Raw genomic sequence first — 26,874 nt, forward strand, 5'->3', positions numbered from 1 at the left:
CATTTTTTAGCAATTTTGTCCTTTCATAATTCAAAACATCAAATGGCCGATTGAAAAAATAAAAAAAAAACAACGCTACAACGCGGATCTGCTTATAACGTGGTCTGAGCATGGCTCTCGATTTAAAAACAACTCCAAAGTAGATACACACACGCCTCCTCCCTACACTAAATATTTTACCATACCATGCAGGAATCGAACTCATGACCCTTCATACGCTAGTAGCAATTCTCTAGCTGCTACACCATAGGGTTGATGTGATGCCATTTGCTCTATAAACAAACTTAACTTCTACTGCACAGTACTGCCTTTCAGGCGGGGGGTGGGGAGTACGAGGCACCGAGGAGAGCAGGCAGGGGTGCGCACAGGGAAAAGTTTGCACACCCGTGTGTTAGAGGGTTCTTTTTTTGTTGGACTTAATGCTCATCCTATGCGGATACCTGTAACTCTTCTTTATTATAGATACGCCTGGACAACTTAGATCAGAAGCAAAATATAGTTTTTGGATGGGCCTACACTAACCAAGGGTTGGACTAAATATTGAAAAGACAGGAACACGGTTACTGCTTAAGTGTGTATATAGAAAGTCATGCCACTTTATCCCATGATAGACATTTGCATAAATAACTGTTTTAAAAAATATGTTAAGCAGTTACCCTGTCTACCCTCTGCTCAATTTACTTACTTGATACAACACCTTTGTATGGCTAAATCTAGTATTATACTCCCATGTATTCAAAGTCGGCAAGTATATAAACATTAGGAGCCTGCTGCCCTCTTCCGCCATTTTAGACAATAAACCTTTACGGTGCCACTGTGGTATACAGTGAACATCACAAGGGCCTGCATAATAAATATAATACTATTTTTGCTTGCATCTTGGACTAAACATGATCACTGCCTTCAAAGAGACGGGAACAAAGTATATATCTGTCTCAATTGTAATATAGTATTGTAGCATTCCGGCTGCCACCCCACCAGCTGTCAGTCACCTCCTCATCCCTCCCCCAGCAAGAGTGCATCGAGAGCAGGGACGGGAAGAGTTCTGGAGCACGTAGCTTAGCTCCACCTCAAGCCCTCATCTACTGTGTCCTGCCCTCCACCACCACCACCACCGCGCAGTGACGGACCTGTCTATCAACGCATAGATTTTCCCATCCCTGCATAAATGTAAATACATATAAACCATTTAAGTTTGTTTGTAGACTTGGGAGGGGCTGACTGCCTGTATAATCTCTCGTGTGATGATATATTACTGACTGGAACTTGCACAGGTAAAAAGTGACCTGTCTCCTCTTGGCTGGTCCTCTCAAAAAGGAGCATACTGAGTATGGAAGAAAATCTTAACTGGCATGTATTGTCTTATGCAATTGAAAAACAAAAAACAAGGTTCACTGAAAGGAGGGTTAGATGTTATTCATGGAACAGTATGTCTTACAAAATGTTTGTTGACAAACAGTGCCTAGAAGGGGGGAGGAGAGAAAAAAAAAAAAAAAAAAAAAAACACAATCCCTAATAGCGGACCTATAAAACAGAATTTAACAATCTTTGTTTTCTCTAAACAAATGTATCTATGCTTAAAATATTTGGTTTCTTTGGAAATTAAGCATGTTTTCGTTTACCTGAGCCTCTGAATGGAGGAGTACAGCTTACCCCCGTTATAACGCGGTGCTTGGGGTCTACATAATGAGACCGCATTATAACCGGGATCGCAAAAAAATAAATAAAATGGCCACCGCGATCAGGGGTTCCGCGTCCGCCGGAGGGGGAGAGCTGGGATAACTCTCCCAGCTGTCCCTGAACCCAGCGTTGCAGCGGCAACCCCACGCAGGACTTACCCGGAGCAGCAGCTCATGTGTGCACAGGAGTTATCCGGTCTGTACAGGGGATGGAATATTTGCTAGGTATGGCTTCATGGGGGGGAGGGTAGGAGGTGTGTGTGAGGGGGGGGGGGAGCATCCCACGGTGATTTCATCAGGGGATGGGGATCAGGGGATGAAATCACCGTTAGAGTGAAGAAATGCGTAGGGATGTTGGTGTGAGCTACTGACAGGTCTTGGTATACTCGGACATTCTGTGGCTGCTGCTGGGACATTACCTACGTTGCTGTGCTTTGGCGAACTGATACACTAGCTTGTTCTCCCCTGCGGGGTCACGTCACCATTTCCTCCCATCCGAGGTACTGTGGAGAGCGGTTTACATCCGGTTCACATCGGGAGAGTGTGTGTTACCATCTGAGAGCCCTGCTGGACGGTGGCTCAGACGGATTGGGACTGCAGTGAAGATCGTGTTTGGCGTGTGAGCAGAGCAATGTGTTCCGGCAGCTGGCGAATGAGTATACTCATTACATGCATTTTATTCACATATGTTTGTGAGTTTAAATTTGTTGGGTCTAATATGCGTTATTAAATGTGTATTTTCATATTACACTAGGATTGGGCGCTTTCTTTCTTGTCGTTATATATATATATATATCATTTTTTTTTAAATATATGAGCCACGCTCAGACCGCGTTATAAGCGGATCGTGCTATAACGGGGTTGAGCTGTATTTGTCAATTAAGGATTTCCTCTATCCTTCTCCTATTCTGTGTTTACCAGAGCCTAGGGTAACTGAGGGAAGAGAGGGCAGCTTGGTGTATGCAGACAGAATGGATAGCCCCATAATCTTTATAGGATCTGATTTAATTTTCAGTCCCATGAGTACTCACTCTTGACAGCCTCCAACGATGCCGATCTTTCCGTCCTGTCCTTTGTGCTTTTTGGAGACGAGCGGGGGAATGACGTTCCTCACCAGCTGGAAGATGTTCTCCATGTCCTTTGCAGGGCGTGTGGCGCGCAGGGAGAATGACCGCTCTAAAACTAAGCAGATACAAAAAAAAAAAAACACTTCGTACCTCAGCATTTTATAGTCTTCAGAACAACATAATCTTTGTTTCTGCCTCATAACATTCCACTCATCGGCAGGGTCTGTATAGAACAACCACAACAAGAGTGATAACACAGCTGCAAGCACCATTATTCTCAAGAATATATACAAGATGAATCAAAAAATACTTGTTTGGCAATGCCTGTGAGAGTTTGCACTCGTCTTTCTATTTAATTCTATTCTTTGAGATTTGAACCATCCATTTTGATCAGCTGCATTTCTCCTTCGCTTTTAAAGGATAATTTCCATATCATCTATAATTTTATTTGTACACTAGTGTGTCCCATTTATACCATTGTCATTCACAAATAGTTTCGAGTGCACCAACTATTTTTCACCAAGATGAATGCCTTAACTGTACTGGATGCACCTCCACAACTAGGGAGGCTGAACAATGAGGTGCAATGGTTATGACCGTTTATCATGCGACACATAACGTCAATAAAATAGGCTCTCAAAATGAATTAAGAAATTGTGTTCATGTCACTGCCTTTTATCTAAATATCAATATATCTGGACATACATAAAACATTTAGATGTATACATACTTGCACACACGTGTTTCTAGATGCACGTATACAGATGTAGCCAACGCTCTTGAAACCTGTGGCGGTCTCCACGAGTCTGATAGCCCGCCACCTGTTCGTGTGGCTCATTCTCCCATTGCCACTTTGCTCATGTCCCGATTGCAATAGTGTTGACGACATCTGTGTACACACACGTTATTGCGCTCGATGGCACGTTGTGGCAGGACACAAAAGCGCCATGGTCTTAAATCAGTCTCATGAAAAAAAAAACGGTGGAACTTACGCGATATTTCCCCGGCGGGAGAGCACCAGCAGGCTAAATGTGTACACACACACAAACTACAGACACTGTCCAAGTATCTGAGCAGTGGTACAGTGTGAGAGATTCAAGAATTTCACATCTGTAAAATAATGTGGCTAAGCTTTGTGGGCCTCATAATACATACACGATCTATGATCTAAAAATAAAAGGTAATGGTAATCTTAAAAAAAAAAAAAAATGTACTTCACAAAAAGGTACTATTATTATTCACAAAGTACCCACAGGTACATCTGTGTATTTAGATTCTGATCCATACTATAAAACGTAATCCACGGTGTAGATTTTATTTATAATTTGAAATTATATAACCCCTTGAGTTCTCCGAGGCAATGCAACAAAAATATATGCAGAACCATTAACACCCCAAGAGAGTTCAGGGAGGGGCTCTCATGTAATAAAATGAAGGACAAAATACAAATAGGATCAAAGGGATGCAAGTACCTCAATCATTGGTGCACACAAATGGATAACCAATAAATCAACTGATTTACTTAGAAGCTATGTTACGTTAACACGTATTCATTTCAAGACTAAGGTAGTAATATGTCTTTATTTATAAAGCGCCAAGTGTACTCAGCGTTACACAAAATACAGTACCGGGAATTATATTACAATAAGCGCAGCAAAAATCAGACAATAGGAAAGGAAATCCCTGCCCTGAAGAGCTTACAATCTAAGTGGTATTATGGGAGACATACAGAGACAGCAGGTGAGGGAATAAGTGCTGTAGATGGCATTGCTTGGCCACAGTGGGCGGTAGGAGTGACTGTGGGTGTGGGACAGTAGCCATGAGTGCAGGCTATTGGGATGCTTGATTTGTGGGGCGAGTTTTAAGGTTAGTCAGTATTAAATCAGAAGGTTAACACCATTTACAGGGGAAGAGATGGGAGGTGTGGGTGAGATCAAGTGTGTATGTCTTGGTTCTGGCTTAGGAGAGATCCCCAGCAGCAGGAGTAGATAGTGGGTGTGAATAGAACATTTGTGTGGGTGTTTTTTATTGAGGGGTAAATAAGTTGTTGGGCGAGAGGTGTATACATAATGGTGCAGTGGGGAGTAGGGAAGTTGGAGAGAACAGAGACGTTCACAAAGTAGTGAGGAAACAGTGAACAGAAAAAGCAATAGGGAGGGCATAGTGAGATGCAGGAGGAGAGTCTTCCCAGTTATTGGAGGATAGGAAGGATACAAATAATCACAGCATTTAGAAAGTCAAGTTCTCACAGTTGCAAAGTTGTTGTTGTGCAGAGTCCAGATCTTCCTCTAATCTTCACCTCCAAAATAAACTCCACAGACACTTTGATATTAAACACAGCCAAGATAGACTGTATTAAGTACTTTGATCACATGCATTTGACTAACAATTAAGGAAGGGGTTTGCCTAATCAACTCACAGAAACAGTACAAATATTTGTATTGGTATTCTGCCCAAGGACAAGCAATAGTTTATCTGTGATAGAAAATACATCAATTTCTATCCAATTTGTAATGGAGGAGGTGACTGTACTGAATCAACCACCTCAGACCCACCAGCAGCAAATGATTTGAACAATGTAAAAATTATATTTCAATCCACTTAAATAGTAATTGATGCACTTTTAATAATATAATTATAATTGTTTGTTCTTGTATAGCGCTCCTAGTTTTACATAGCGCTTTACAGAGACATTTTGCAGACCCAGTCCCTGCCCTGTGGAGCTTACAATCTTTTTTGTTTTTGGTGCCGGAGGCACAGGGAGATAAAGTGACTTGCCCAAGATCACAAGGAGCCGACACCGGGAATTGAACCAGATTCTGCTGCTCCAAACTCAGTGCCAGTCATTGTCTTTAGTCACTGAGCCACTCCTTCTCTGCAATGATATACAGGCATACCCCGCTTTAAGTACACTCACTTTAAGTACACTCGCGAGTAAGTACATATCGCCCGATAGGCAAACGGCAGCTCACGCATGCGCCTGTCAGCACGTCCTGAACAGCAATATCATCTCCCTACCTGTACCGAAGCTGTGCGCAAGCGGGGAGACTATAGAGCCTGTTACAAATGCGTTATTTACATCAGTTATGCACGTATATGATGATTGCTGTACAGTACATGCATCGATAAGTGGGAAAAAGGCAGTGCTTCACTTTAAGTACATTTTCGCTTTACATACATGCTCCGGTCCCATTGCGTATGTTAATGCGGGGTATGCCTGTACTGCTTTCTCAGAATAGTATCGCCTGAATAGATACAATATTTCCAACTTGTTCTTTGGCAGATAACCAATAACCATAGTCTTTTAATTACTACATGTCCTTTATAAGGCTTCGTGTTGCACTTTCTACCTTAGGCACTTAGTGGGTAAGTCTGTATAAAATGAAGAACCGTTTGATCTGTTGCGGCCAAAAATTACCAATAAAATCTATGGGGATTTTGGGTCTGAAAACAGCTGCTTTGTTGTGTATAGAATAAGGCCTTTGTTTGTGTGTGTTAATATATCACCGACATTGTGACCTGCAGCTTGATGGAAAAGAACCAAACCACTTTTAACATCAAGTTTAGAGATGTTACTCATTTGTTTAAAAAAATATATATATATATATTTAATGGGCTCTGAATTGATTTGTTTTAATATTACCTGGACATCCATCAGTGTGCACCAATGACAGAGTTACTCGCATCCCTTTCATCCTGTTTGTATGTTATCCCATTGTGCCTTACAAACATGTTTTAGCCCTTCTGGGTACCCGCCTTGTCCCCGGGCGAGGCTCTGGGTACCCGCCCTATCCTCGAGCGAGGCTCTGGGTACCCGCCCTATCACCGAGCGAGGCTCTGGGTACCCGCCCTGTCCCGAGCGAGGCAGCAGGTGCTGAGGACACCACCAGGTGAACAGTTTCAAGACTCATTCTATGACAGAGGTGCAACTCTTATTTACACTGCAGTATTTTCAAGCATACAATAGACACAACTTAATTAAAAAAAATGATTAAATTTAAAACTCCACAATTTGCACATCCTTGACTTGAGGGTCTCGCATCTAGGAGTGCCATAATACTTTCATACACATGTAAACTGCCATCATAGTCACTGCCGCCACAGTATAAACACAATAACTACTCTATGCCCAGGACATACTTGAAAACGAGAGGTAACTCTCAATGTATTACTTCCTGGTAAAATATTTTATAAATACTCTTGCCAGAAATCACCAAAACCAAAAGGCACATTATGCAATGACATGAACGGCCTGAAAAACATCAGATGCAGCTTTCATATATAAAACACCTCAACCCCGTATCACTTACTACAGAACACACAGAGGACGAGCCAGGAGGTTGAAGTATCCCATTTAGCCTCATATGTGCCCATTGATGCAGAGGTATATGATCTCCAGGCATACCAAGAACTCAAACTTGTTTTAATAAAAAATTAATAAAACTGCATGTTTACTGGGGTGCCTGAAGGATCTTCAAACAAAATATTTTAAAATGTTCCTGTCAAATTGTTTCATTCAAATAGTTTTTCTGGTGTGCTTGGAAGCTATATACAGGTGTCATTTCTTTCTGTGACTTGGTGCTCTGTCACCATCTGAATCCTACGTAATCAAAAGGGGTGACTTATTGCCGCCTGGTGTGCGGACAGGTTTTAACTCTGCTGTTAGAAAATACTGCTTTCCCCTAGTTTGCAGAATGTATAACAAGGATATTACTCAATAACACGGAGGGGCATTCTTGTGCAACCCTGCAAACAATGGAAACATTTCCGGCATGCAAAGGAAGATATGAGATGGCCTACTCAGAAAGGAAAGCTCAACCCATAACAAAGACTATAAAAACTGTTTATTTCAAATGTCTGCAGAAGCTTCGCAAGCTATTACCAAAAGGAACTAAAAGAGCAAATGACAGGGCTTTGGGATGTTGTACCTATAGGGGTAGAGAAAGCGGTTGTAGCAGAATTAAAGTGCAATGTATCGGTGTGTGCTCGGTTTGCCCTGTGTGGGGGGCTGGCACGACTGGGCACAGCCCTCTGGGAAGTGGACGAGATGCCACTGAGCATTTGTCCAAGCATCTGCAACATCTGGATCTCGCGTGTGTGCTCAGCATCCCGACGCTTGTCCTCAATCTGCAGCCGCTGCTCCTCGTATTTGTAAAACTTCTCCTCCGCATCCACGCTCTGCTGCAGGAAGCGCTCCATCATCTTGTCCAGCGTCAGGCTACAGTGCCGCTTCTTGGACTTTTTGCACTGAGGAACGGGGGGAGGGTTCCTCTTGGCATGAATCGGTTTAAAACCTGAGTTGGAAAGCAAGAAAAAGGATGCAAAGAACTTTAACAAGTGCAAATCCCCACGACTGACAACACACACACACACACACACACACACAAACACAAACTACAAGCGTGAAATATAATTAATGAACATCAAAATGTTTAATGCGATGATCCCTATCTTATATTCCATAGTCGCTGCTGGACTTTTCCATGGTTGGTTTTGGAGTGCCGTTTCTAGAATTGTGTGTGTACCGATCATGCCCTTCCCTAGCTTTAGCCAGTTCCCACCATCCTCATCTGCCTGTGGATACATGTTGCATTTTCCATGAGCACATGCTGTCCGTACATGATCTCCATCCCCTCCCTCTTTCTGCCTCCTCGTGTGCATCGATCATTTCCATTCCACTTCACACTAACAAGGGGAACATGTCCCAATTCCTACAATGCCAGCATTTCACATACTAATTACAAAAAAATGGCACATCGGCCGGCTCTGCTCCTCATTGTAAACCAATTAGAAAAATATCTTCATTGAGACATTTTTCACCTCGTCCATCTTTAAAGGTGCAGCTCCACTTGCATTTTTTATTTAACTTAGAGATGTTTAACAAAAGGGTGTCTGGTTTGACCACTACAGTTTTTTCCCTGCTTACGTTTTTTTTAAATTGTATTTTATTCCTAATAAAATGTGCCCAACCCCTAAAATGAAGATGGGACTTCAATGAACCTTACCTGAAAACCTCAGGATAAAACAGCTGATCTGAGAAGAACTTTTGAAGTCTGCATAACAAACAGCTGTGTACTGCACAGTGGGGTGAAGCAAGTGAGAACAAACAGCTGTGTGAAAACTATGGTAGGCTCAGGGAGTTTTAAATAAAAATAGAATACAACGATTGGTATTGTGTGTTAAAAGGCCCCGTACCGAGCTCACTTTCCCGACCCCTCACTATGGGGCTTTAGGAAACAAACTTATGGAAGGGTTACTTTTTAGTACGTGTAAAGCAATAACTAGTGTCAAAAGAAACAGAGAGATAAGGAAATTTTTTTTTTCATGTGAAACGTTAGAGCCCTTTCTGCATTTATTTCCACATTTTCCTCTGGAGCACGAGACTGTGGAAACACTTGTTCCCTGACTATTCTTAACATAGCAAAATAAAAAACAAAAAAATACTACTGTGTATAATTGCAGGTCTCCATCTCTTGAAAAGGGGCAGTCCCGTGTCTAGGGTGAAAGCCGACTAAGGACCATAGCATGTTTAATAATAATAAAAAAATAAAATAAAAAAACCACCACAGGAAAACGCTACATCTAATTCATCAGGCAAAGTATAAGTATTTTTAGATAATTTTTTTAACCGTTTATCTGTGGTAAATAAGTGCTTTGGTGAGTTTTTACAATTTAATGTCTTTTGGCGAGAAGACTGTTTGCTATCCCACAAAGGCGCAGGTAAATGGTCAGCTTTGTTCTGTTCGTTCTTTGCAAAGTAATTTTAAAGCCAAGTGTCAAGCAAATACACAGAAGTAGCAGTTACTTTCGCAATGGGACATTTGGTCGTGGCCGTTTTGCCGAAACTAAATGGCCTCCGGCACGTTACCCCAACTCACCACCACAGCTAATCCTCCACTTCTAAGGCGAGTTTCATTACGGTTCAGGTAGGGGGTTAATTTAAAGGGGTTTTATCACTTTGGGGAGGGGTTTAATTTAAGGGTAATTTAAGAGTTTAAGCGGTGGTAGGGTTTTTAGGGTAGGGCATTTACCTTAGCGGCAGTGGGGCGAGTTGCAGCGAAGCACCAGCAGCCATTAGGTGCATGTCAAAAAAAAAAAGGGTACTATCTTGGGGGTTATGATGTACACCATGCTATTTTTTTTAGGGGATGTACACTATCGGTACTACACTGAAGAGGCGGCTCTCTGTCACATCGAAAACAACGCATCATGTGATCGCCACAAAGAGTGGCCACGTGATCCGGACATGCAGAGGGCCCGTGGCATGACCCTCCGGAACTGAATAGGTTAAAGGTGTTTAAATCTTTATATGGACGCCAGATACACGGACAAGAGGTATGAAAGAAAAATGGCGATTTGCTAGGTAGAGCCGTCCCTTTATCATGATCATATGGAAGGAGTTACACCAAATAGTCTGTTTTACCTACTAGGTTATCTACATCAGAACTAGCAGTTAAACCACCAGCCAGAGTGCAGCTCAGGTGGATCCAGGGGAGGAGAAGGGGAACTCATTTCTGTCATTGGGAAATGTATGTATTCTTAATGCATAGAAACCGCATTAATGCTCTGCTTGCGAATAGCAAATGATCGGTTCATTTTGCATGAAGATGTTTAATCCTGTCATTATACAATAACAATACCTGGTCACATACTCCATCGCCAATTAGGTCTACAAGTTGACTGTTAAGAGCGAGTGTTCCCTATTAATGCACAACCTGATATTCCTTAACAGTGCATATCCTCCCAATGTGACTTATATTTAAAGAGCGCTCCATGGGATGCTTGAAAACGAGAGGTAACTCTCAATGTATTACTTCCTGGTAAAATATTTTATAAATAAATAAATAAATAATGTGATGCACTTTAAAGCAATTTTTATTTTTAAAATGTTTATTCATAAAGGCCCCAAGCCTGCAGTGGCAATGCTTGCTGTTTATTCTCACTTTCTCCACTCCGACAGCACAGAACTGATACCATGAAGACTACAAAGGCTCTTATCAGAGGGAAAAACAAACAAAAAAAACCCTCTTAATATTTTCATATAAAAGATTCTGCAAGCTCTACTAATGTCACAAAGTAAGCGGTGCTTAGCAGCCATATTAGTTTAGGTTGGAGGCTAAAGTCACTGTACAGGATCATAATGCACAGTATGGGGAAATAGCCTTTAAAAACAAACAGGTAGAGGGGACTATGTCCCTTAACAGTTAGCTTTCAATAAGTAATTAACTGCAAGATCTGAAAAACACGCAAAGAAAATCCCTGATGCGTCACTGAAATACAGTAGATGATGGAAAAGTATTATATACAAATATCTTCATTCATTCTAGATTAGCTCAAGAAAGCGATCGCTCCTCCACTCAATTTATCCATGCTCTGAGGGAACAGATGGATTTACAGTCCTTATTTACTTCTTGTGATAAAATGACTATTTAAACAAATGTTGCCATCATAAGTCAAACATAAGGAAAAAACGCAGGGTGAACAAATCGCCTGCATATACAACGTTAACATTTTGTGATAAGTAAAGGTCATAAAAACACTCCAAATGAATGTTCTCTATGGAAAAACTACTTAAAAAAATTATGGTTTTACAAATGGTGTTAACTACATACATGTAAACTATTAAACACTCTACGGTCACTGCGTTGTAATGCATTGCTGGCCCCATAATGCAGCAAAACTGTTATAAGCATACAGACCCCTATCTATATTCTGCGAGGACATCAGTTCAGTGCTGGTGAGGAAAGCAACTCATATTCCACTCAATGGGGGTTAACTTTAAATAGGGGCCATAGGATCTAATGTACACATTATAGGCTCATTCAGACAGCTTTTGTGTCACATTGTCTTTTGCAGTTGAGGGTTCACAAAGCTATTAAATGTACGTCTGTGCGGTAGATATTAATGGAAAGAGGTATATTGCAAGTTCAATGCATATTTTTTTCCCCCTTTTAACCAGGAGGTCGTAAGCAGGGATTCTACAGAAATGAACCGACAAATGCAGCTCCAGAGGCCCCCTGCTCCCCAAAATACATACGGCTTGCTTACATTTTCATCGGCACCAGGGACTAAAGGAAGCCACTTATTGCTCCGAGTGATGCGGAACATTTAAAACCTCCACTGTGGTTCCCCTGGGGGAGAGGAACTCATGGCACCTACCCGGGTATCTTGGGACGCAGGGGAGCCATGGAGCTGAAATGCAAACGGATCAGCTCTGGAAACCCCCTGGCTTTCCACTTATATAACAGAATAGGAGGGGCAAGTGGGGGTAAATAACATCCGTGTAGGGGGAACTGCACCTTTAAAATAGATTACATCCCAGTAGTCAATGCCTCTTACTTTTCATTAGAAACAGACATCCCAAAGCCGCCCCCCCCCCCCCCCCCGCCCCAGGGACCTTGCAGCCATTCAGAGACTTCCTGGTCATGCTGTAATTTAAGTGGCTGTGAGGGCCCTAGGGCCGTTCCTGCCTGGGGTTTCAGTGTCCCGACAGAACAGACGAGGTACTGATTACTATTCCGATAACCAAATGACACACTATAATGTTCAGGTCGGTTATTTTTACATTTATTCTACTTATGTGTTGACATTTCCATTAGAAAACATAAATTTGTACAAGGAGGGAAGTTCAACCAGCCTGAAGGAAACATTGTGTACTAATGCAGTGACATGTTTACAGGGTTAAATCTGGGTGCCGTACCAAATTCTGATACCTATAAGTATTTTTAACGCTGGTTTGTAAACATGGAAAGCTGAGATTTGGGAAGCTTTTGATTTCATCTGGTTGCCCCTTTTTATCTAATATCACTAAAGCATGAGGCGCCCCCCGCACTTTTTATCCCCTCGCTGATCATTTATTGTGATAAGGGTACAGAAAACACTTGATTGACAAACTCTCCTATGCCCATATAAAATGCAATTTGTAGTTAGATTGGTTAAACTGTTCACATGTTTTTTGCCAGCTACGTGGAATTGCCCCCTAGAAGTTAACATGCCGCCCCCCCCCCCCATATCTCGTGCTTCTATGTGGCATAATCGGGCTCCAACGAGACTTATCTGAGAGGCTCAGGCCAAAAAGTTTTTGATAAGGGTCTTTAGAAGAATTCATGTAAAACAGCTCTGTGCTGCCTGCTGGGGGAGAATATGGGAATAAACTGTAAAGGTTGTCATGTGAACACTACTGCTGGCTTTTGATCTGTTATAATTAAAAACAGCTAGGGATTTTTTTTAAATAGGATTGGTAATCTGTTAAAGGGCATCCACACCTGCAGTGTGCTCTCCATGCTGTTACTATGTGGTACAGCAGACGTAGCCTCAGGGATTGCAAACCTGACAGGTTTATACAATGTAGCATGCACAGATTGAGTGCCCTACAGGGCCAGGAGGGTGTGCAACAGCATTGCAAAGCAGCATCTCTAAACGCTGAAGGCATATATAATTTAAAAAAAAAGGTATATGTGCAGTGTATAAGTGACAAGCATACAATGAATATATGTATGAACACACACACACACACACACACACACACACACACACACACACACACACACACACACACACACACACACACACACGAGTATATATGAATGACACACTTACCCGCATTGGGCGGCAGTGGGATGGCAAAGCTGGGCCCCTCCTCCACCTTGATCGGGTGCTCGGTGTAGCAGGACGAGCCCTCCCCGGAGTCCTCCTCGGTGAAGATGTCCTGGGATGACTCGGGCCCCCCCACTTCCCCGGGGCGGGGCGGCTCCTCGTCCTCCTCCTCCATCTCCTCCTCCTCCATGGCCCCCCTCAGCTCCTCGGCCAGTTCCCCTCCCCTGCACGGGGGATCCGGGGGGAGAAGCAGGATCCCGGGACCTGGGTCAGACAGGATCCCGCAGGCCGCCTCCCCGCTGCTAGCCGGGGCGGGCCGGGTGCGGAGGATCCGGTCCATCTCGTCGTAGTAGCGGCAGATCTTGCGGGCGTGCCCGTTCTTCTGGAAGCCCTCCCGGGCCTGGTAGTACTGGCGCTTCAGGCCCTTGATGCGGATCCGGCACTGCTCCGGGGTGCGCTCGAAGCCCAGCACGCTCAGCCGGCCGGCCACGTCCCGGTACACGTGGCTGTTGCGGAAGTTACCGTCCAGGGCCGACTGCACGTCCGCCTCCCCCCAGATATCCAGCAGGGCGCGGGTCTCCATGTCCGACCACAGGAAGCCCCGGGTGTTGGTGATCAGCCTCCGCACGCACACAGACATCCCGCCGGGCAGGAGGGGGGGGGGGGGGTCGGTGACCGGCCCGGAGATCAGCTACACGCAGGAGGCAGGCATGTGAAGCAGAGCTGCGCTGCGAGGAGTCTGCCCGTCCTCCTCATTCACCCAGCAGCAGCAGCGCGGGGAGGTCTCCGAGCCGTTACACCGGCCCGCTCCTGACAGCTGCGCGCGGGGGCGAGGCAGGGGCAGACATGCCAGGCACACAAAGCAGAGGTTGCGCGCGCAGTCAGATACTACGGGCAGCAGGCAGCGTTTGGGACACACCGCCCAACCGTCACACAGCTCACAGCCCTGCGAACACTGTCACTGCTCAATAAGCATCAGCGAGTCAAAACACACGCAAAAAAAAAAAAAATACTGCGCAAGGGACGCGCACGCTGTAGAGTGGCAACGTCACAAGGGATTTGGGATTGACGTAATCGCGCTAGTTCGTTGTTGTTGTTGTTTACAGAAGGGGCAGGGGTGCGCGTGCAATTTGACCCCGCCCACCAGTGTCAGGCGAGGACGCCCAGCGCGTCAGTGTGTATCTGGAGCATAGAGAACGAGCCGCTGGGCAGAACGCCGCATCTGACAGAACTACCACATCCGGCTACAGGGAGCACGTGCGCTGCACAGGCTACCACGTGAGCAGAGGGGTCATGCAATGTATAATCACACCATGTCTCAATGCACTGATCATCTCTCCACAGGCCCCCTGAATGCTGCCCTTATGAGGCACGAGGAGAGAAATAACAAGAACATGCGCCCAACAATGTCATAACACGGGGGAGGCACACAGGAACATCTCTGCTGGACTAAATAGCAAAGATCACACTGACACAGGAAGAAGCATACCCTGCATTTGGGCTGCACAGTGAGCCTTATATTCTAATTTGACTGCTCACAAGAAAATGTAAAAAAAAAAACTAATAACCCCGCCTCAGGCTTAATAATAAAACAGGCCACTAACATACTGTACCTTTGATATTATATGGACTAAGGAAGAAAGGGAAATCACTAAGGCGAACCTATCAGTTTATCCAATTCACCCCCCAAAAAAATCGATAAAGTGCATGGCCTTTTCTCGGCATTGCACAATGATACTCTCTCCATTGCAATGCTTCCAAACATGACATGAAACATTAATTTATTTAACAAGAATATAAAACAATACTGCTGTCCAACAGTGAGGTGGGTATATATCTGGGAATCACTGATCATGACTTGCTTCAATCCAGCAATCCTTTTTCATGCTACACTTTATCAAGCCAATTTATACTTTCTATAATGATCCTTTCCACTTAACAGCGCTATGGATTTATTCTTGGAATGGGATTATTAGTGTTACACAGGGTTATAATCTCTCTCTCTATAGGGTGTTACACTGGGTTATAATCAGTGTATATGGGGGGGGGGGTATTATTAGGGTGTTACAATCAGTGTATATGGGGTTATTAGGGTTATAATCAGTGTATATGGGGGGTTATTAGGGTGTTACACTGGGTTATAATCAGTGTATATGGGGTTATTATAAGGGTGTTACACTGGGTTATAATCAGTGTATATGGGGTTATTATTAGGGTGTTACACTGGGTTAGAATCCGTGTATATGGGGTTGTTATTATTAGGGTGTTACACTGGGTTAGAATCAGTGTACATGGGGTTATTATTAGGGTGTTACACTGGGTTAGAATCCGTGTACATGGGGTTATTATTAGGGTGTTACACTGGGTTAGAATCCGTGTACATGGGGTTATTATTAGGGTGTAACACTGGGTTAGAATCCGTGTACATGGGGTTATTATTAGGGTGTAACACTGGGTTAGAATCCGTGTACATGGGGTTATTATTAGGGTGTTACACTGGGTTAGAATCCGTGTACATGGGGTTATTATTAGGGTGTTACACTGGGTTAGAATCCGTGTACATGGGGTTATTATTAGGGTGTAACACTGGGTTAGAATCCGTGTACATGGGGTTATTATTAGGGTGTTACACTGGGTTAGAATCCGTGTACATGGGGTTATTATTAGGGTGTAACACTGGGTTAGAATCCGTGTACATGGGGTTATTATTAGGGTGTTACACTGGGTTAGAATCCGTGTACATGGGGTTATTATTAGGGTGTTACACTGGGTTAGAATCCGTGTACATGGGGTTATTATTAGGGTGTTACACTGGGTTAGAATCCGTGTACATGGGGTTATTATTAGGGTGTTACACTGGGTTAGAATCAGTGTACATGGGGTTATTATTAGGGTGTTACACTGGGTTAGAATCAGTGTACATGGGGTTATTAGGGTGTAACACTGGGTTAGAATCCGTGTACATGGGGTTATTATTAGGGTGTTACACTGGGTTAGAATCCGTGTACATGGGGTTATTATTAGGGTGTTACACTGGGTTAGAATCCGTGTACATGGGGTTATTATTAGGGTGTTACACTGGGTTAGAATCCGTGTACATGGGGTTATTATTAGGGTGTAACACTGGGTTAGAATCCGTGTACATGGGGTTATTATTAGGGTGTTACACTGGGTTAGAATCCGTGTACATGGGGTTATTATTAGGGTGTAACACTGGGTTAGAATCCGTGTACATGGGGTTATTATTAGGGTGTTACACTGGGTTAGAATCCGTGTACATGGGGTTATTATTAGGGTGTTACACTGGGTTAGAATCCGTGTACATGGGGTTATTATTAGGGTGTAACACTGGGTTAGAATCCGTGTACATGGGGTTATTATTAGGGTGTAACACTGGGTTAGAATCCGTGTACATGGGGTTATTATTAGGGTGTTTCACTGGGTTAGAATCCGTGTACATGGGGTTATTATTAGGGTGTTACACTGGGTTAGAATCCGTGTACATGGGGTTATTATTAGGGTGTAACACTGGGTTAGAATCCGTGTACATGGGGTTATTATTAGGGTGTAACACTGGGTTAGAATCCGTGTACATGGGGTTATTATTAGGGTGTAACACTGGGCTGGCAGCTGCTGGGGACTGGGTACCTGCTTCCTGCAGACAGTACAGCAGCGCAGCAGCCGTGGCCGCCGCAATGACTGCCGCTGCCCAGGAGGCGATTGAGCCGCAGGCCGGAGACATGCTACGGGTGAGGCCGCTTCTTACCTAGAGCCGCGGACCGAGCGTGGGTCCACAACATCAGGGCTACTTCCGGGAGGCGGCAACAAACCGCGCGGGGTCCCACTGACAGTGCAGACTACCAATCACACAGCGGCGTTCAATAGTGACAGTTGAAGAAGCCAATCGCAGCGCGATGTTTTGCAAATAACTTCTGCGGGAAGCCAATCATAGAGGTGCATTCAGTACACGCTGTGAAGGTGTGACAGCGCGGGAGATAACAACTGACAGCATTGAAAGCCAATCACTACGATCTGGACAAGCTCCGCCCTCCTCAGGTGTGCTGTGTATCTGTATGTCTCTTGTCACTGACACTGTGTATCCTCTCTCACACTGCCACCATCCTACCCGTTATTTCACACTACTGCTGCATTTGTATGTGTGATGCTGTTGCAATAAATCTATCGGTTAACTATGTTATGTCCCATGCTTCCACCATGGTTATAATAATTATATTACTGTCATAACATGAGATGCAGATATGACTGTTGTACATGTAACACCACATATCCCCCTCCCTTTGCTGCTACACGGCTCACAGAAGATCTGAGTCTCCCGCATGGTGGTAGGGGATATAAGGACAGGCTTCTGGGGTAATAACCAATTCGTACTCAGGTAACAGCGCCTCCATCTCTTGCAGGCCCCAGGGAGGTAGGGAGCAATCCCTGCAGGAGAACTTCTTTAGCCTTCCCCTGATAGATTGCAGTCTCAAGCTGGAAGGTATAGTAAAACAGGAACACACTTTATTGCACACTGCAGATCTTACAGCATTCACAGCAGCAGGCAATTCTTAGGCAAAGGCCCCGTTGCACGCGTCCGCACGGCTGTCTTGCTTGCCGGCGTTGCGTGCAACTCACTGCACCGTGATCTGCGGTCTGCAGGAAACTTTTTTCTGAGCGGGGGGCGTGGCCAAAACAGGTCGGGGGGGGGGGAGGGGCGCAGCCATGATGTGGAGGGCGGGGCCATCACACAAACACCGCGCCGCAGCCCCACAGACACAGCACCAAAAATGGTGTTGTGTGTGTGTGTGTGTGTGTGTGTGTTTCTGCTCTAATAAGCTACTGTCATATGCTACAAATCTAATAAGACGCCTCAAATCCTGATATACTATAATGCAGTTTTTCTTATACAATAACACACCAACTAGTTTCTGTTAAGGATTAATATAGAGTTTTACTTGAATTTGTAAAGGGAATTAGTCCTGGCAGGATAATATACAGTATTAAGTCCTGTATAGCAAATTATGAAATAATAAGATTTGATTATATAACTCCATAGATCAAGATAAAAACCTGGTTGTATTTCTGGGTGGAAATAATCCCAGAAAAGTTCCAATTTTGTACACATTTCATGTCGTTTTTTTTTTTTTTTGCTCCCATTGGTTGACACTACCTCCCTTCTGATTGGCTGCTGGGATCCAATCTGTGATTGGTCCCCCTGCGTGCCACGTGACGCGTCAGCGCTTCTATCACTTGGAGCTTAGAGCTCCGACAGGCTGACGCGTCACAGCACGCAGTCAGCCCTGTCGGAAGGGAGCAGCGGGGACCAGCACACTTTAGGTAAGGGGCTGGTGGCCCGCACTCACGCTGCCGCGCGCGCCACCAAACGCAGTGGGGCCTTCACCCTCAGGATGTACCCTGGACATTCACTCCAGGCGTAGGGCACCTGAAGCAGTCTTAGGCTACAATCCCAGACAGCACTGCTGCACGCGCGCCCGGCGTGGGGGGGCGGCGCGTGCACAGCGCTAACCACGATCTGCGGTCTTCCAGGGAGAGAGGGAGATTGCGATGGGGTTGGGGTTTGGGGCGTGGCCATGACCTCACGTGGCTGGTTCACCCTCATTGGGTGAACAGCCGGCGGGGGCGTGGCCACGCCTCCGTCGCAAGTTCTAAACTCAATTTCATTGAGTTTAAAAAAACCTGGCAGTACGGCGCGGCTGCACCTTCAGCGGGAAGGTGCGTACTGGGTCCAGCCCCATTGAGGGGCGGTGCTTATTGCGCTGTAGCAGTCACTGGGATCTTACCCTTAGCTCTTCCCTTCTCCCTGGTGAAGTAAGAGGAACAGTCTTCCACTCCCCTAAGGGAGGGAGTACAAACTAGCAGAACCCTGCACAGTTATTCGGGTAGACCAGCCTCTCTCAAGGGTAGAGGCACAACTGCTGAATTTGGTAGTGCAGCCCCTTAAGTACAGGAAAAGCAGGAACCAGGTCTGAGTCCCTGAGTGGACACAACACCTAGTTGCACCGCCTCCCCTGTGACTCACTGATGCTGCTAGGGGTGGGGAAAACACAGAATTAGTCCTGGCAGGCCTGCGTTTACCAGGGCTTACTGCCAGGAGAAGGGCAGACTGGTAGCCAGAAACCAGCCCTGGCTACATATACTATGTGCCGAAATTACTATGATGATGTAACTGCAGAGGGAATGGTTGAATAGTTGACCCCTATGGTCTGCATATTCTCGGACATAGTATTATGCTGCTAAGAATAAATAAAAATAGGGAGCGGTCAAACAATGTAGTTATAGTGCCGGAAGGAAAACCACGAAGCAAGCCAAGAGGACGTAAACCGCAGTTCATGCTGGAACCAACTCCAAGTGATTCAGATGCGCACTCTTCCACTGAACGTCAGAGTGGACATAGCCCAGTACCTTTTTTTTTTAGGACAACGCCAAACTACAAGGGGCAAAAAAAGGATCAGACGTGGGAAGAGGAACCACCAGGGAACCCCATCTACTCCAGTCGCAGACCAAGAATGGAGTACAGACTCTTTGGTGATCAACTTGTCGCATAATCAACTGACTGACACTGAGTTGTCAGTCCTCACACGAGGACCCTCTTTTGTTCCTACAGTTAATTATGACATTTTTAATATGGAAGTAAACCTTTTTAAGTTTGAAAGAAGTTTGAATCTTAAATCCTTCTTCTCTTCCAGATCCCCAGAGATGGAGCAGCAGACGCCCATTATACAGGTACAGATCAATGCTGACTATCTGTCAGCTCTAACATACCAATTGTTATATGACATTGGATAGAGACCCTACGAATTAATATGCTTGTGAGATAAAGGATATACTCATGTTGGGTCTTCATAATCGCTGGATTTCTGAAAAAGAGAGTTCCTATACATGGAAAATCCTAAATATCCTGTATATTATACTCTGCCTAAGATACATAAAAGTATGATTAAGCCCCCGGGAAGACAAATAGAGTTAGTACAACCTATACGTGGTGCCCTTGATAGGGACACAGCTTTTCTTAGAAGGGAAACGTAGTGGATATATAGTCTATACCAATAATGGTGGTGAACATTTTAAATGTTTCCTTGACAGGAGATCAATTCTCTTTACAGTGTTTCCTCACCTCTGTGGCCCCTGTCTTCTACTGGAAGTTTTAATTATGGATCTTGATTGATTGGCAACTACGTCGCAAGCTCAGTTGTGGTCTATTTCCATTGTGTATTTGTTTGTAAGGATTCTGCCCGATCCGTGCCGCGTTTTGCTGCAGTTCGGGTTTTCCAGGTTGCCTGCCCTTTCTCCTCAGTTCGGCCATTTTGGTTACTGGCAGCCTGCTATATAAGGCTGCAGTTCCCAGTGGAAGTCGCCGAGCAAGGTCTAAGTTTTGCAGCTCCTGTCAGTCTTCGCTGTCACGCCTTTCCCTGTTGCCTGTTTGGATTCCTTTGTTGCTGACCCCAGACCGTGACCCTGACCTCGCTGCTATCCGCCTGCCCTGACCTTTTGCCTGTCACCTGGATTCTGCACCGCTGCCGCCAGCCCTGACCTCTGCCGGCTTACCGACTACGGATACTCTAACAGCACTCTGTCCCTGGGCTCTGGTCGGTTGTTCTGTATCCCTTCCTCAGCCCTGCAGGTCCGCTTCCTGATTGGAGACGTGCACCGTCACATTGTTGTCTTACATTTTATGGTGTTATTTAGTTTTTATTTTTGCCTAACTTTGCTCCCTTGGCGGTGCGCTCCTATTTCTCACTTGTCTTTACCTTGTTCATTATGTGCAATGTTTATTTTGTTTAGTGTTGTTTGTCTAGCTCTGTATAGTAACCAGTTGTCTAATTTTGTGTGTTACCTTGTTTTCTTTAATATATTGATTTTTATGTTATAATTAATATTTGGGGTCCTTAGAGGTAGTATTACCAGAATCTATAACGGGGGTCGATCACAGTAGTTTTATTTTTCACTAGCGGTTTATGACTTTTCTGTTGGTTATTTTTCACTTTGTGGGGGTTTGTTCCCCGCCTCTCTGCATGGTTGCCATGGAGAGCTATGATGCACTCCCCTTTCCATGGAGCGTTGCGTCTCCATGGTGACCAGACGGCTGTGCGCGTGCTCGCTGCTTGTGATGCAGACACTTAGTCGGGGCGCCATGCACATGCGTGGTGTGACGTCGTGGGAATCCGAGTTGGCGCCTCGGGATAGCTGCCGTGAGGTGAGTGACAAACCAAAACGGTTTCCATGCATCAGTCTGTGTGCCCTCCTGTTACTTGTACTCTTCCATGGCTTTCTGGGATTTGCAGGACTCCACTCTACTTCTAGGAGCACCAGCATTTCTTTTGTTTCTGACCTTTTGGACGTGTGCCTGCAGAACTCTATTCTTTGTGTACTATGTCCTATAGAGAAGCTATAAGTAAGAACATGTGTGTTCTAACCATAACTGGCATATGCCCAAAATGTATATGGCACAGGGGTACTGATAATATAGTGGCAAAAATGCTAGGTATTAAATACTTTGCTAGGATGTTCACAGTAAAGGTACTGTCAAAATATATATATTGAGAAGAAATGTATACTGTATTTGCGGGATGTTGGAGACATCATATTTCGATAGGGGATAGTGTAACCCCCCTTGGAATTACTATGGCTTTAAGGGGTTAACTTTGTGGGCTCATACAGTGTAAGCTCCGCCCCATTCTGCCTGGTGACATTGTCACAGAAGGGTACATATAGTGAGGGGGAATGTTCTAGAAGGCAGATCCCTAGAGGAATTCATTGGGGAGGAACATCATTGTGTATAGTGTATATAGATGGTCTTATAGTAGGGCAGGTCCTGTATACCCTTTCTTGTCTTGTATTTAGGTACAATGCCCTAATCAGACGGTGTCTATAGAAGTGGATCATTCCTACTCTCCTGGATCACATGGAGGAAGGCTATGCCCAGAAGGGAAGTCCTTATCTACGGCATTAAAGAAAGCTCCTGTTTGCATGAATAACATTTCTGGTGCCCTTCATTGCATCTTCTCCGCCTAGCCGAATCAAGCACCATGAAATGGTAACAAAGACTGAGCACAGCCATGTAAATAGGCACTTGATGTAAACGCCATAGCAGACGGGCAAGCAGGGTTACAGTAGGTTGACGTTTCTGCTCTTGCCATTGCTCTGCAGTGTCTCATGTTAATTTTATTCTGCGGGCTCTCTCTTGTCATTGATCTGCCGTGTCCCATGTTATTATTACTCTGCAGTCTCTTGTCTTTGCTCTGCAGTGTCATGTTATTATTACTCTGCAGTCTCTCTCGTCATTGCTATGCAGTGTCTCTTCTTATTATGACTCTGCGGGCTCTCTCTTGTCATTGCTCTGTACAGGCAGTCCTTGGTTATCCAATGGAATCCGTTCTGGAAGTAGCGCTGGAAAGTGAAACCGTTGTAAAGTGAGTCCCATGTTAATCAGTGGTGGTGAGCGTTGGATAACGTATTCCAGTGTCGAGAAACGGCCCATACAGTTGCGTTGTAAAGCTTTGGATATGCCATTCGTTGTAAAGTGAAACGTTAGATAGCGAGGACTACCTCTAGTGTCTCATGTTATTATTACTCTGCGAGCTGTGTCTTGTCATTGCTCTGCAGTGTCTCATGTTATTATTGCTCTGCGGGTTCTCTTGTCATTGCTCTGCAGTGTCTCATGTTATTATTGCTCTGCGGGCTCTCTCTTGTCATTGCTCTGCAGTGTCTCATGTTATTATTGCTCTGTGGGTTCTCTTGTCATTGCTCTGCAGTGTCTCATGTTATTATTGCTCTGCGGGCTCTCTCTTGTCATTGCTTTGCAGTGTCTCATGTTATTATTGCTCTGCGGGTTCTCTTGTCATTGCTCTGCAGTGTCTCATGTTATTATTGCTCTGCGGGTTCTCTTGTCATTGCTCTGCAGTGTCTCATGTTATTATTGCTCTGTGGGTTCTCTTGTCATTGCTCTGCAGTGTCTCATGTTGTTATTGCTCTGCGGGCTCTCTCTTGTCATTGCTCTGCAGTGTCTCATGTTATTATTGCTCTGCGAGCTGTGTCTTGTCATTGCTCTGCAGTGTCTCATGTTATTATTGCTCTGCGTGCTCTCTTGTCATTGCTCTGCAGTGTCTCATGTTATTATTGCTCTGCGGGCTCTCTCTTGTCATTGCTCTGCAGTGTCTCATGTTATTATTGCTCTGCGGGCTCTTGTCATTGCTCTGCAGTGTCTCATGTTATTATTGCTCTGCAGGCTCTCTTGTCATTGCTCTGCAGTGTCTCATGTTATTATTGCTCTGCGGGCTCTCTCTTGTCATTGCTCTGCAGTGTCTCATGTTATTATTGCTCTGCGGGCTCTCTCTTGTCATTGCTCTGCACTGTCTCATGTTATTATTGCTCTGCGGGCTCTCTCTTGTCATTGCTCTGCAGTGTCTCATGTTATTATTGCTCTGCGGGCTCTCTCTTGTCATTGCTCTGCAGTCTCATGTTATTATTGCTCTGCAGGCTCTCTTGTCATTGCTCTGCAGTGTCTCATGTTATTATTGCTCTGCGGGCTCTCTCTTGTCATTGCTATGCAGCCGCACTGTCTGTGACATGATTTTGGAATTGGGCTCAGATCCCACATACCAAAAGTAATGTTTTTATTTCTTGACTGTGATCCCTGCTGTTTAATGCCTTCAAATAAACCGTTAAGAAACTGCTCTTCTGCTTATCCACTAGTGTCTGTTTTGTTTCACACTCTCACATGGCCTCCAAGTTTCACCCCATTCCTCTCCTGTGAATTTACTATCATCACAAAACCATTCTCCTGCATATCTGGTTTAAAATGTGCTTACTGCCACCTGGTGGCATAGTTATATACTGTAGTAGATGAGTTTTTAAAAAAAAAAGACATATCGATTGAGTTCAACCTATGTTAAATTTAGACGTTACATATATAATAACGTTTGGCAGGTAATGCAATGGGAAGATGAAGGGATATTGTTTAAATTTCTAATACATTTTTAAAGTCATTTTTGACTCATTTTAAGGGATAGGCGGAGGTGAACTAAGGGAGGGGGGTGTGAGGAAAGGTGGGTGTGTGGAAGGGGTGGGTGGGTGGGTGGGTGTGGGGAGGGGTGGGGGTATGGGGAGAGATATCCAGGTGTCTAGTTTTGAACTGGGGAGACTGGTATTTTGCCACTATGTCCGGCAAAAACTGAGAGGTAATACCGGACATGTATGTGTCCGGTATTCTCACTCTCTCAACGTGCGGAGGGTGGCCCGGTGCAGGGGTCCCCTCTCTGGCCTCCGACCAAGAAGTAAAAGCGGCAGAAATGGAGCCATCTCCTGGAGGACGCAGCGTCTGATAACCAGGGCAACGGAGCTGCACGTCATCCCCCCCACCCCCTGCATGCCAAGCCAAGGAGAAGACTGACCATTGGGAGGGCTCTATGTTATTAAGGAGAGTGCGCACGTCCCCCATCTGCATGCTGGGAAATGTCGTTTCCTTCAATCATAACCCAGCTTTACCTGACGGAGAGCAGAGAAGAGCTCCACTGTGTGTCTCCTGTCTCCATTGGTGTTCTCAGAGCCTTCAGCTGGAATCAGGGTGGAAACTCAAAGAAAGCTCTGAGATATTGATAGTGCCACTGTCTGCCAGGAGGACCTCCACAGGTAAGACATTACGACAGGAGGGGGAGAGGATGAGGAAGGGGGTGGTGGTGAGGAAGGAGGAGGAGAGTGGTGGCGGTGTGAGAGGATGTTGAAGAATGAGGGTTAGGATTAGGGGGGGAGGATGATGGGAGGGGGGTAAGAAGATGAGGGAAGGGATGGAGAGAGGATGAGGGTGGGTGAGTGTAACGATGCGCGGAACACGCCCCCTGCGGCGTGTCCCTTCCTTACCTGTTTACTTCTGATCGCCGCCCTCTAGCTGCGAGTCAAGATCCTGTGTCTTTAAGGATTCTGAAGCAAGCAACGTCATCTTGCTTTCTGGCAAACCCTGCCCTCTTCCTCCTGACAGGAAGTAAGCCTCTCTTTGACTTTCTCTTTGCATTTAGTCTTTTGCTACCAGCCCTGGTGCCTGCTGGTACTCATCGCATACTGTTCCTGCCTGGACGTCCTTGGGACCTTTACTTATCTCCTGTGGATTCCGGAGGACTGGGAAAGTCACTCTTATACTACTAAGGTTAGTTTACCGTCGGGTAGTGTAGGTACCTGCTTAGTAGGGTTCACCTTGACGTGATAGCAGGCTTATAATTCCTTGGCCAATGGATTAGACTAAGAACCCTTATGTTATGTTTAGTTTCGCTGCACCTTGCTATTCTGTCACTATGCCTTTAAGAAGTCTGGACGTTCTCTTAGAAGCAGTCCTTCTCTGGATGTTACCTTGTGTTCTGGACTCTATGCCCATGTTCCTGTACCATGTTCCTGGTTTCCATTTCCAGACTCCTGTGCTGAAGCGTTGGTTTCCCACAACCCCGGGTTGGTGCCTGAGAACGCGCGCAATCCCGCTCTGCTGTCAGAGCATGCGTGCACATGCAGCTGGATAAGTGGTGTCTCTGAGCTTGGCTCCGGACCTCCGGACGCGTCGCGCATTCTCATGCGCGCGGCGCGGTCACGTGACTACGTGCGCCGATCCCCAGCTGCGCGGCAACTTACTCCCTTCGTATCCCCTGCGGCCTCCCCACCTCGCTAACGGGTCCTTCCCTTTCTCCCTGCGCTTGTGAGGAGAGCACAAGCGTGACAGTAAGAGAATGAGGGAGGGGGAGCATGAGAGGGTTGCAACAATCTTGGAAGTAGTGGGAGAGGAGCGTTAAGATCAGTATTGATCGCCATATACAGTATAACTGCAGGTATGTTATTTATAAATGATCTGACGGTTAGGGACCCTACTCTTCTCAGTGTTCATTAATGATCTTGCTACAGCTTGTAAGGGAGCCTCAATACACATGTATGCGGATGACACAATCTTATATGCACACAACCCTAACCTCTCTGACCTTGGACAAGTACTTCAATCTGACTTTTTGAGACTTGAAAATTGAATTTCCCAAAACAAACTGTTTCTAAACACTGCCAAGACTGTAACAATGGTATTTGCGACCAAGGCTACAGTTATAAAGCTTTCAATGAAGGAGCTACAGATCAGAACCAAATCTAATACTATCCTAGCCCCTGTTACTAGTTTCAAATATTTGGGCTTATGGTTTGACCCCTATTTAACATTTTGGTTGCAAATTGATACCCTGATATCCAAAACCTAAGCCAAACTAGGTATATTATATAGGAATAAATCTTCCCTAAGTCTGCTGGTCAGAAAGCACATTGCACAGCAGATGCTGATGCCAATTATAGACTAAGGGGACATAGTATATGGCACGGCACCTCAAACTCACTTTGGCAAACTTGATATCCTCTACAACTCAATATGCCATTTTGTCCTTGTAAGAGATGTGTGCAGAGGTATATTTAATGGCCATTTTCAATGTATTCGCTAGGACACCAGCTGGTAGTCCTACAGGTTGGCAGACGGCTTGCAGAGTTTGTAGCTCTCACAG

General features: G+C 45.1%; 1 protein-coding gene and 1 long non-coding RNA gene across 7 annotated transcripts in view; one reads left to right on the forward strand and one right to left on the reverse strand.

The window, feature by feature from the left end:
• Positions 1-17,256, reverse strand: part of NAXD (NAD(P)HX dehydratase) — a 36,078-nt gene extending 18,822 nt beyond the window's left edge. For 2 of the 6 annotated variants that reach the window (XR_012799897.1, XM_075590703.1), the window contains exons 1-3: positions 13,346-14,289; positions 7,675-8,040; positions 2,711-2,861 (exon numbers count right to left, since the gene is read on the reverse strand). Coding sequence is in view for 5 of the 6 variants with exons in the window: in XM_075590703.1 (XP_075446818.1) it covers positions 2,711-2,861; positions 7,675-8,040; positions 13,346-13,982 (1,154 nt within the window). In the remaining variant the exon portion in view is untranslated. Of the gene's footprint in view, positions 1-2,710; positions 2,862-7,674; positions 8,041-13,345; positions 14,290-16,990 lie in introns of those variants that run through there. The other 4 variants (XM_075590705.1, XM_075590708.1, XM_075590707.1 and 1 more) reach the window with 4 other exon arrangements.
• Positions 17,257-17,764: 508 nt separating this feature from the next.
• LOC142491060 (uncharacterized) lies at positions 17,765-23,344 on the forward strand. The gene is made up of 3 exons (XR_012800248.1): positions 17,765-17,840; positions 20,050-20,086; positions 22,205-23,344. It is a non-coding gene; the product is annotated as an uncharacterized LOC142491060 (long non-coding RNA).
• The last annotated feature ends 3,530 nt before the right edge of the window (positions 23,345-26,874 follow it).

The sequence above is a fragment of the Ascaphus truei genome, chromosome 3 (genome assembly GCF_040206685.1).
Source record: "Ascaphus truei isolate aAscTru1 chromosome 3, aAscTru1.hap1, whole genome shotgun sequence".
NCBI lineage: Eukaryota > Metazoa > Chordata > Amphibia > Anura > Ascaphidae > Ascaphus > Ascaphus truei.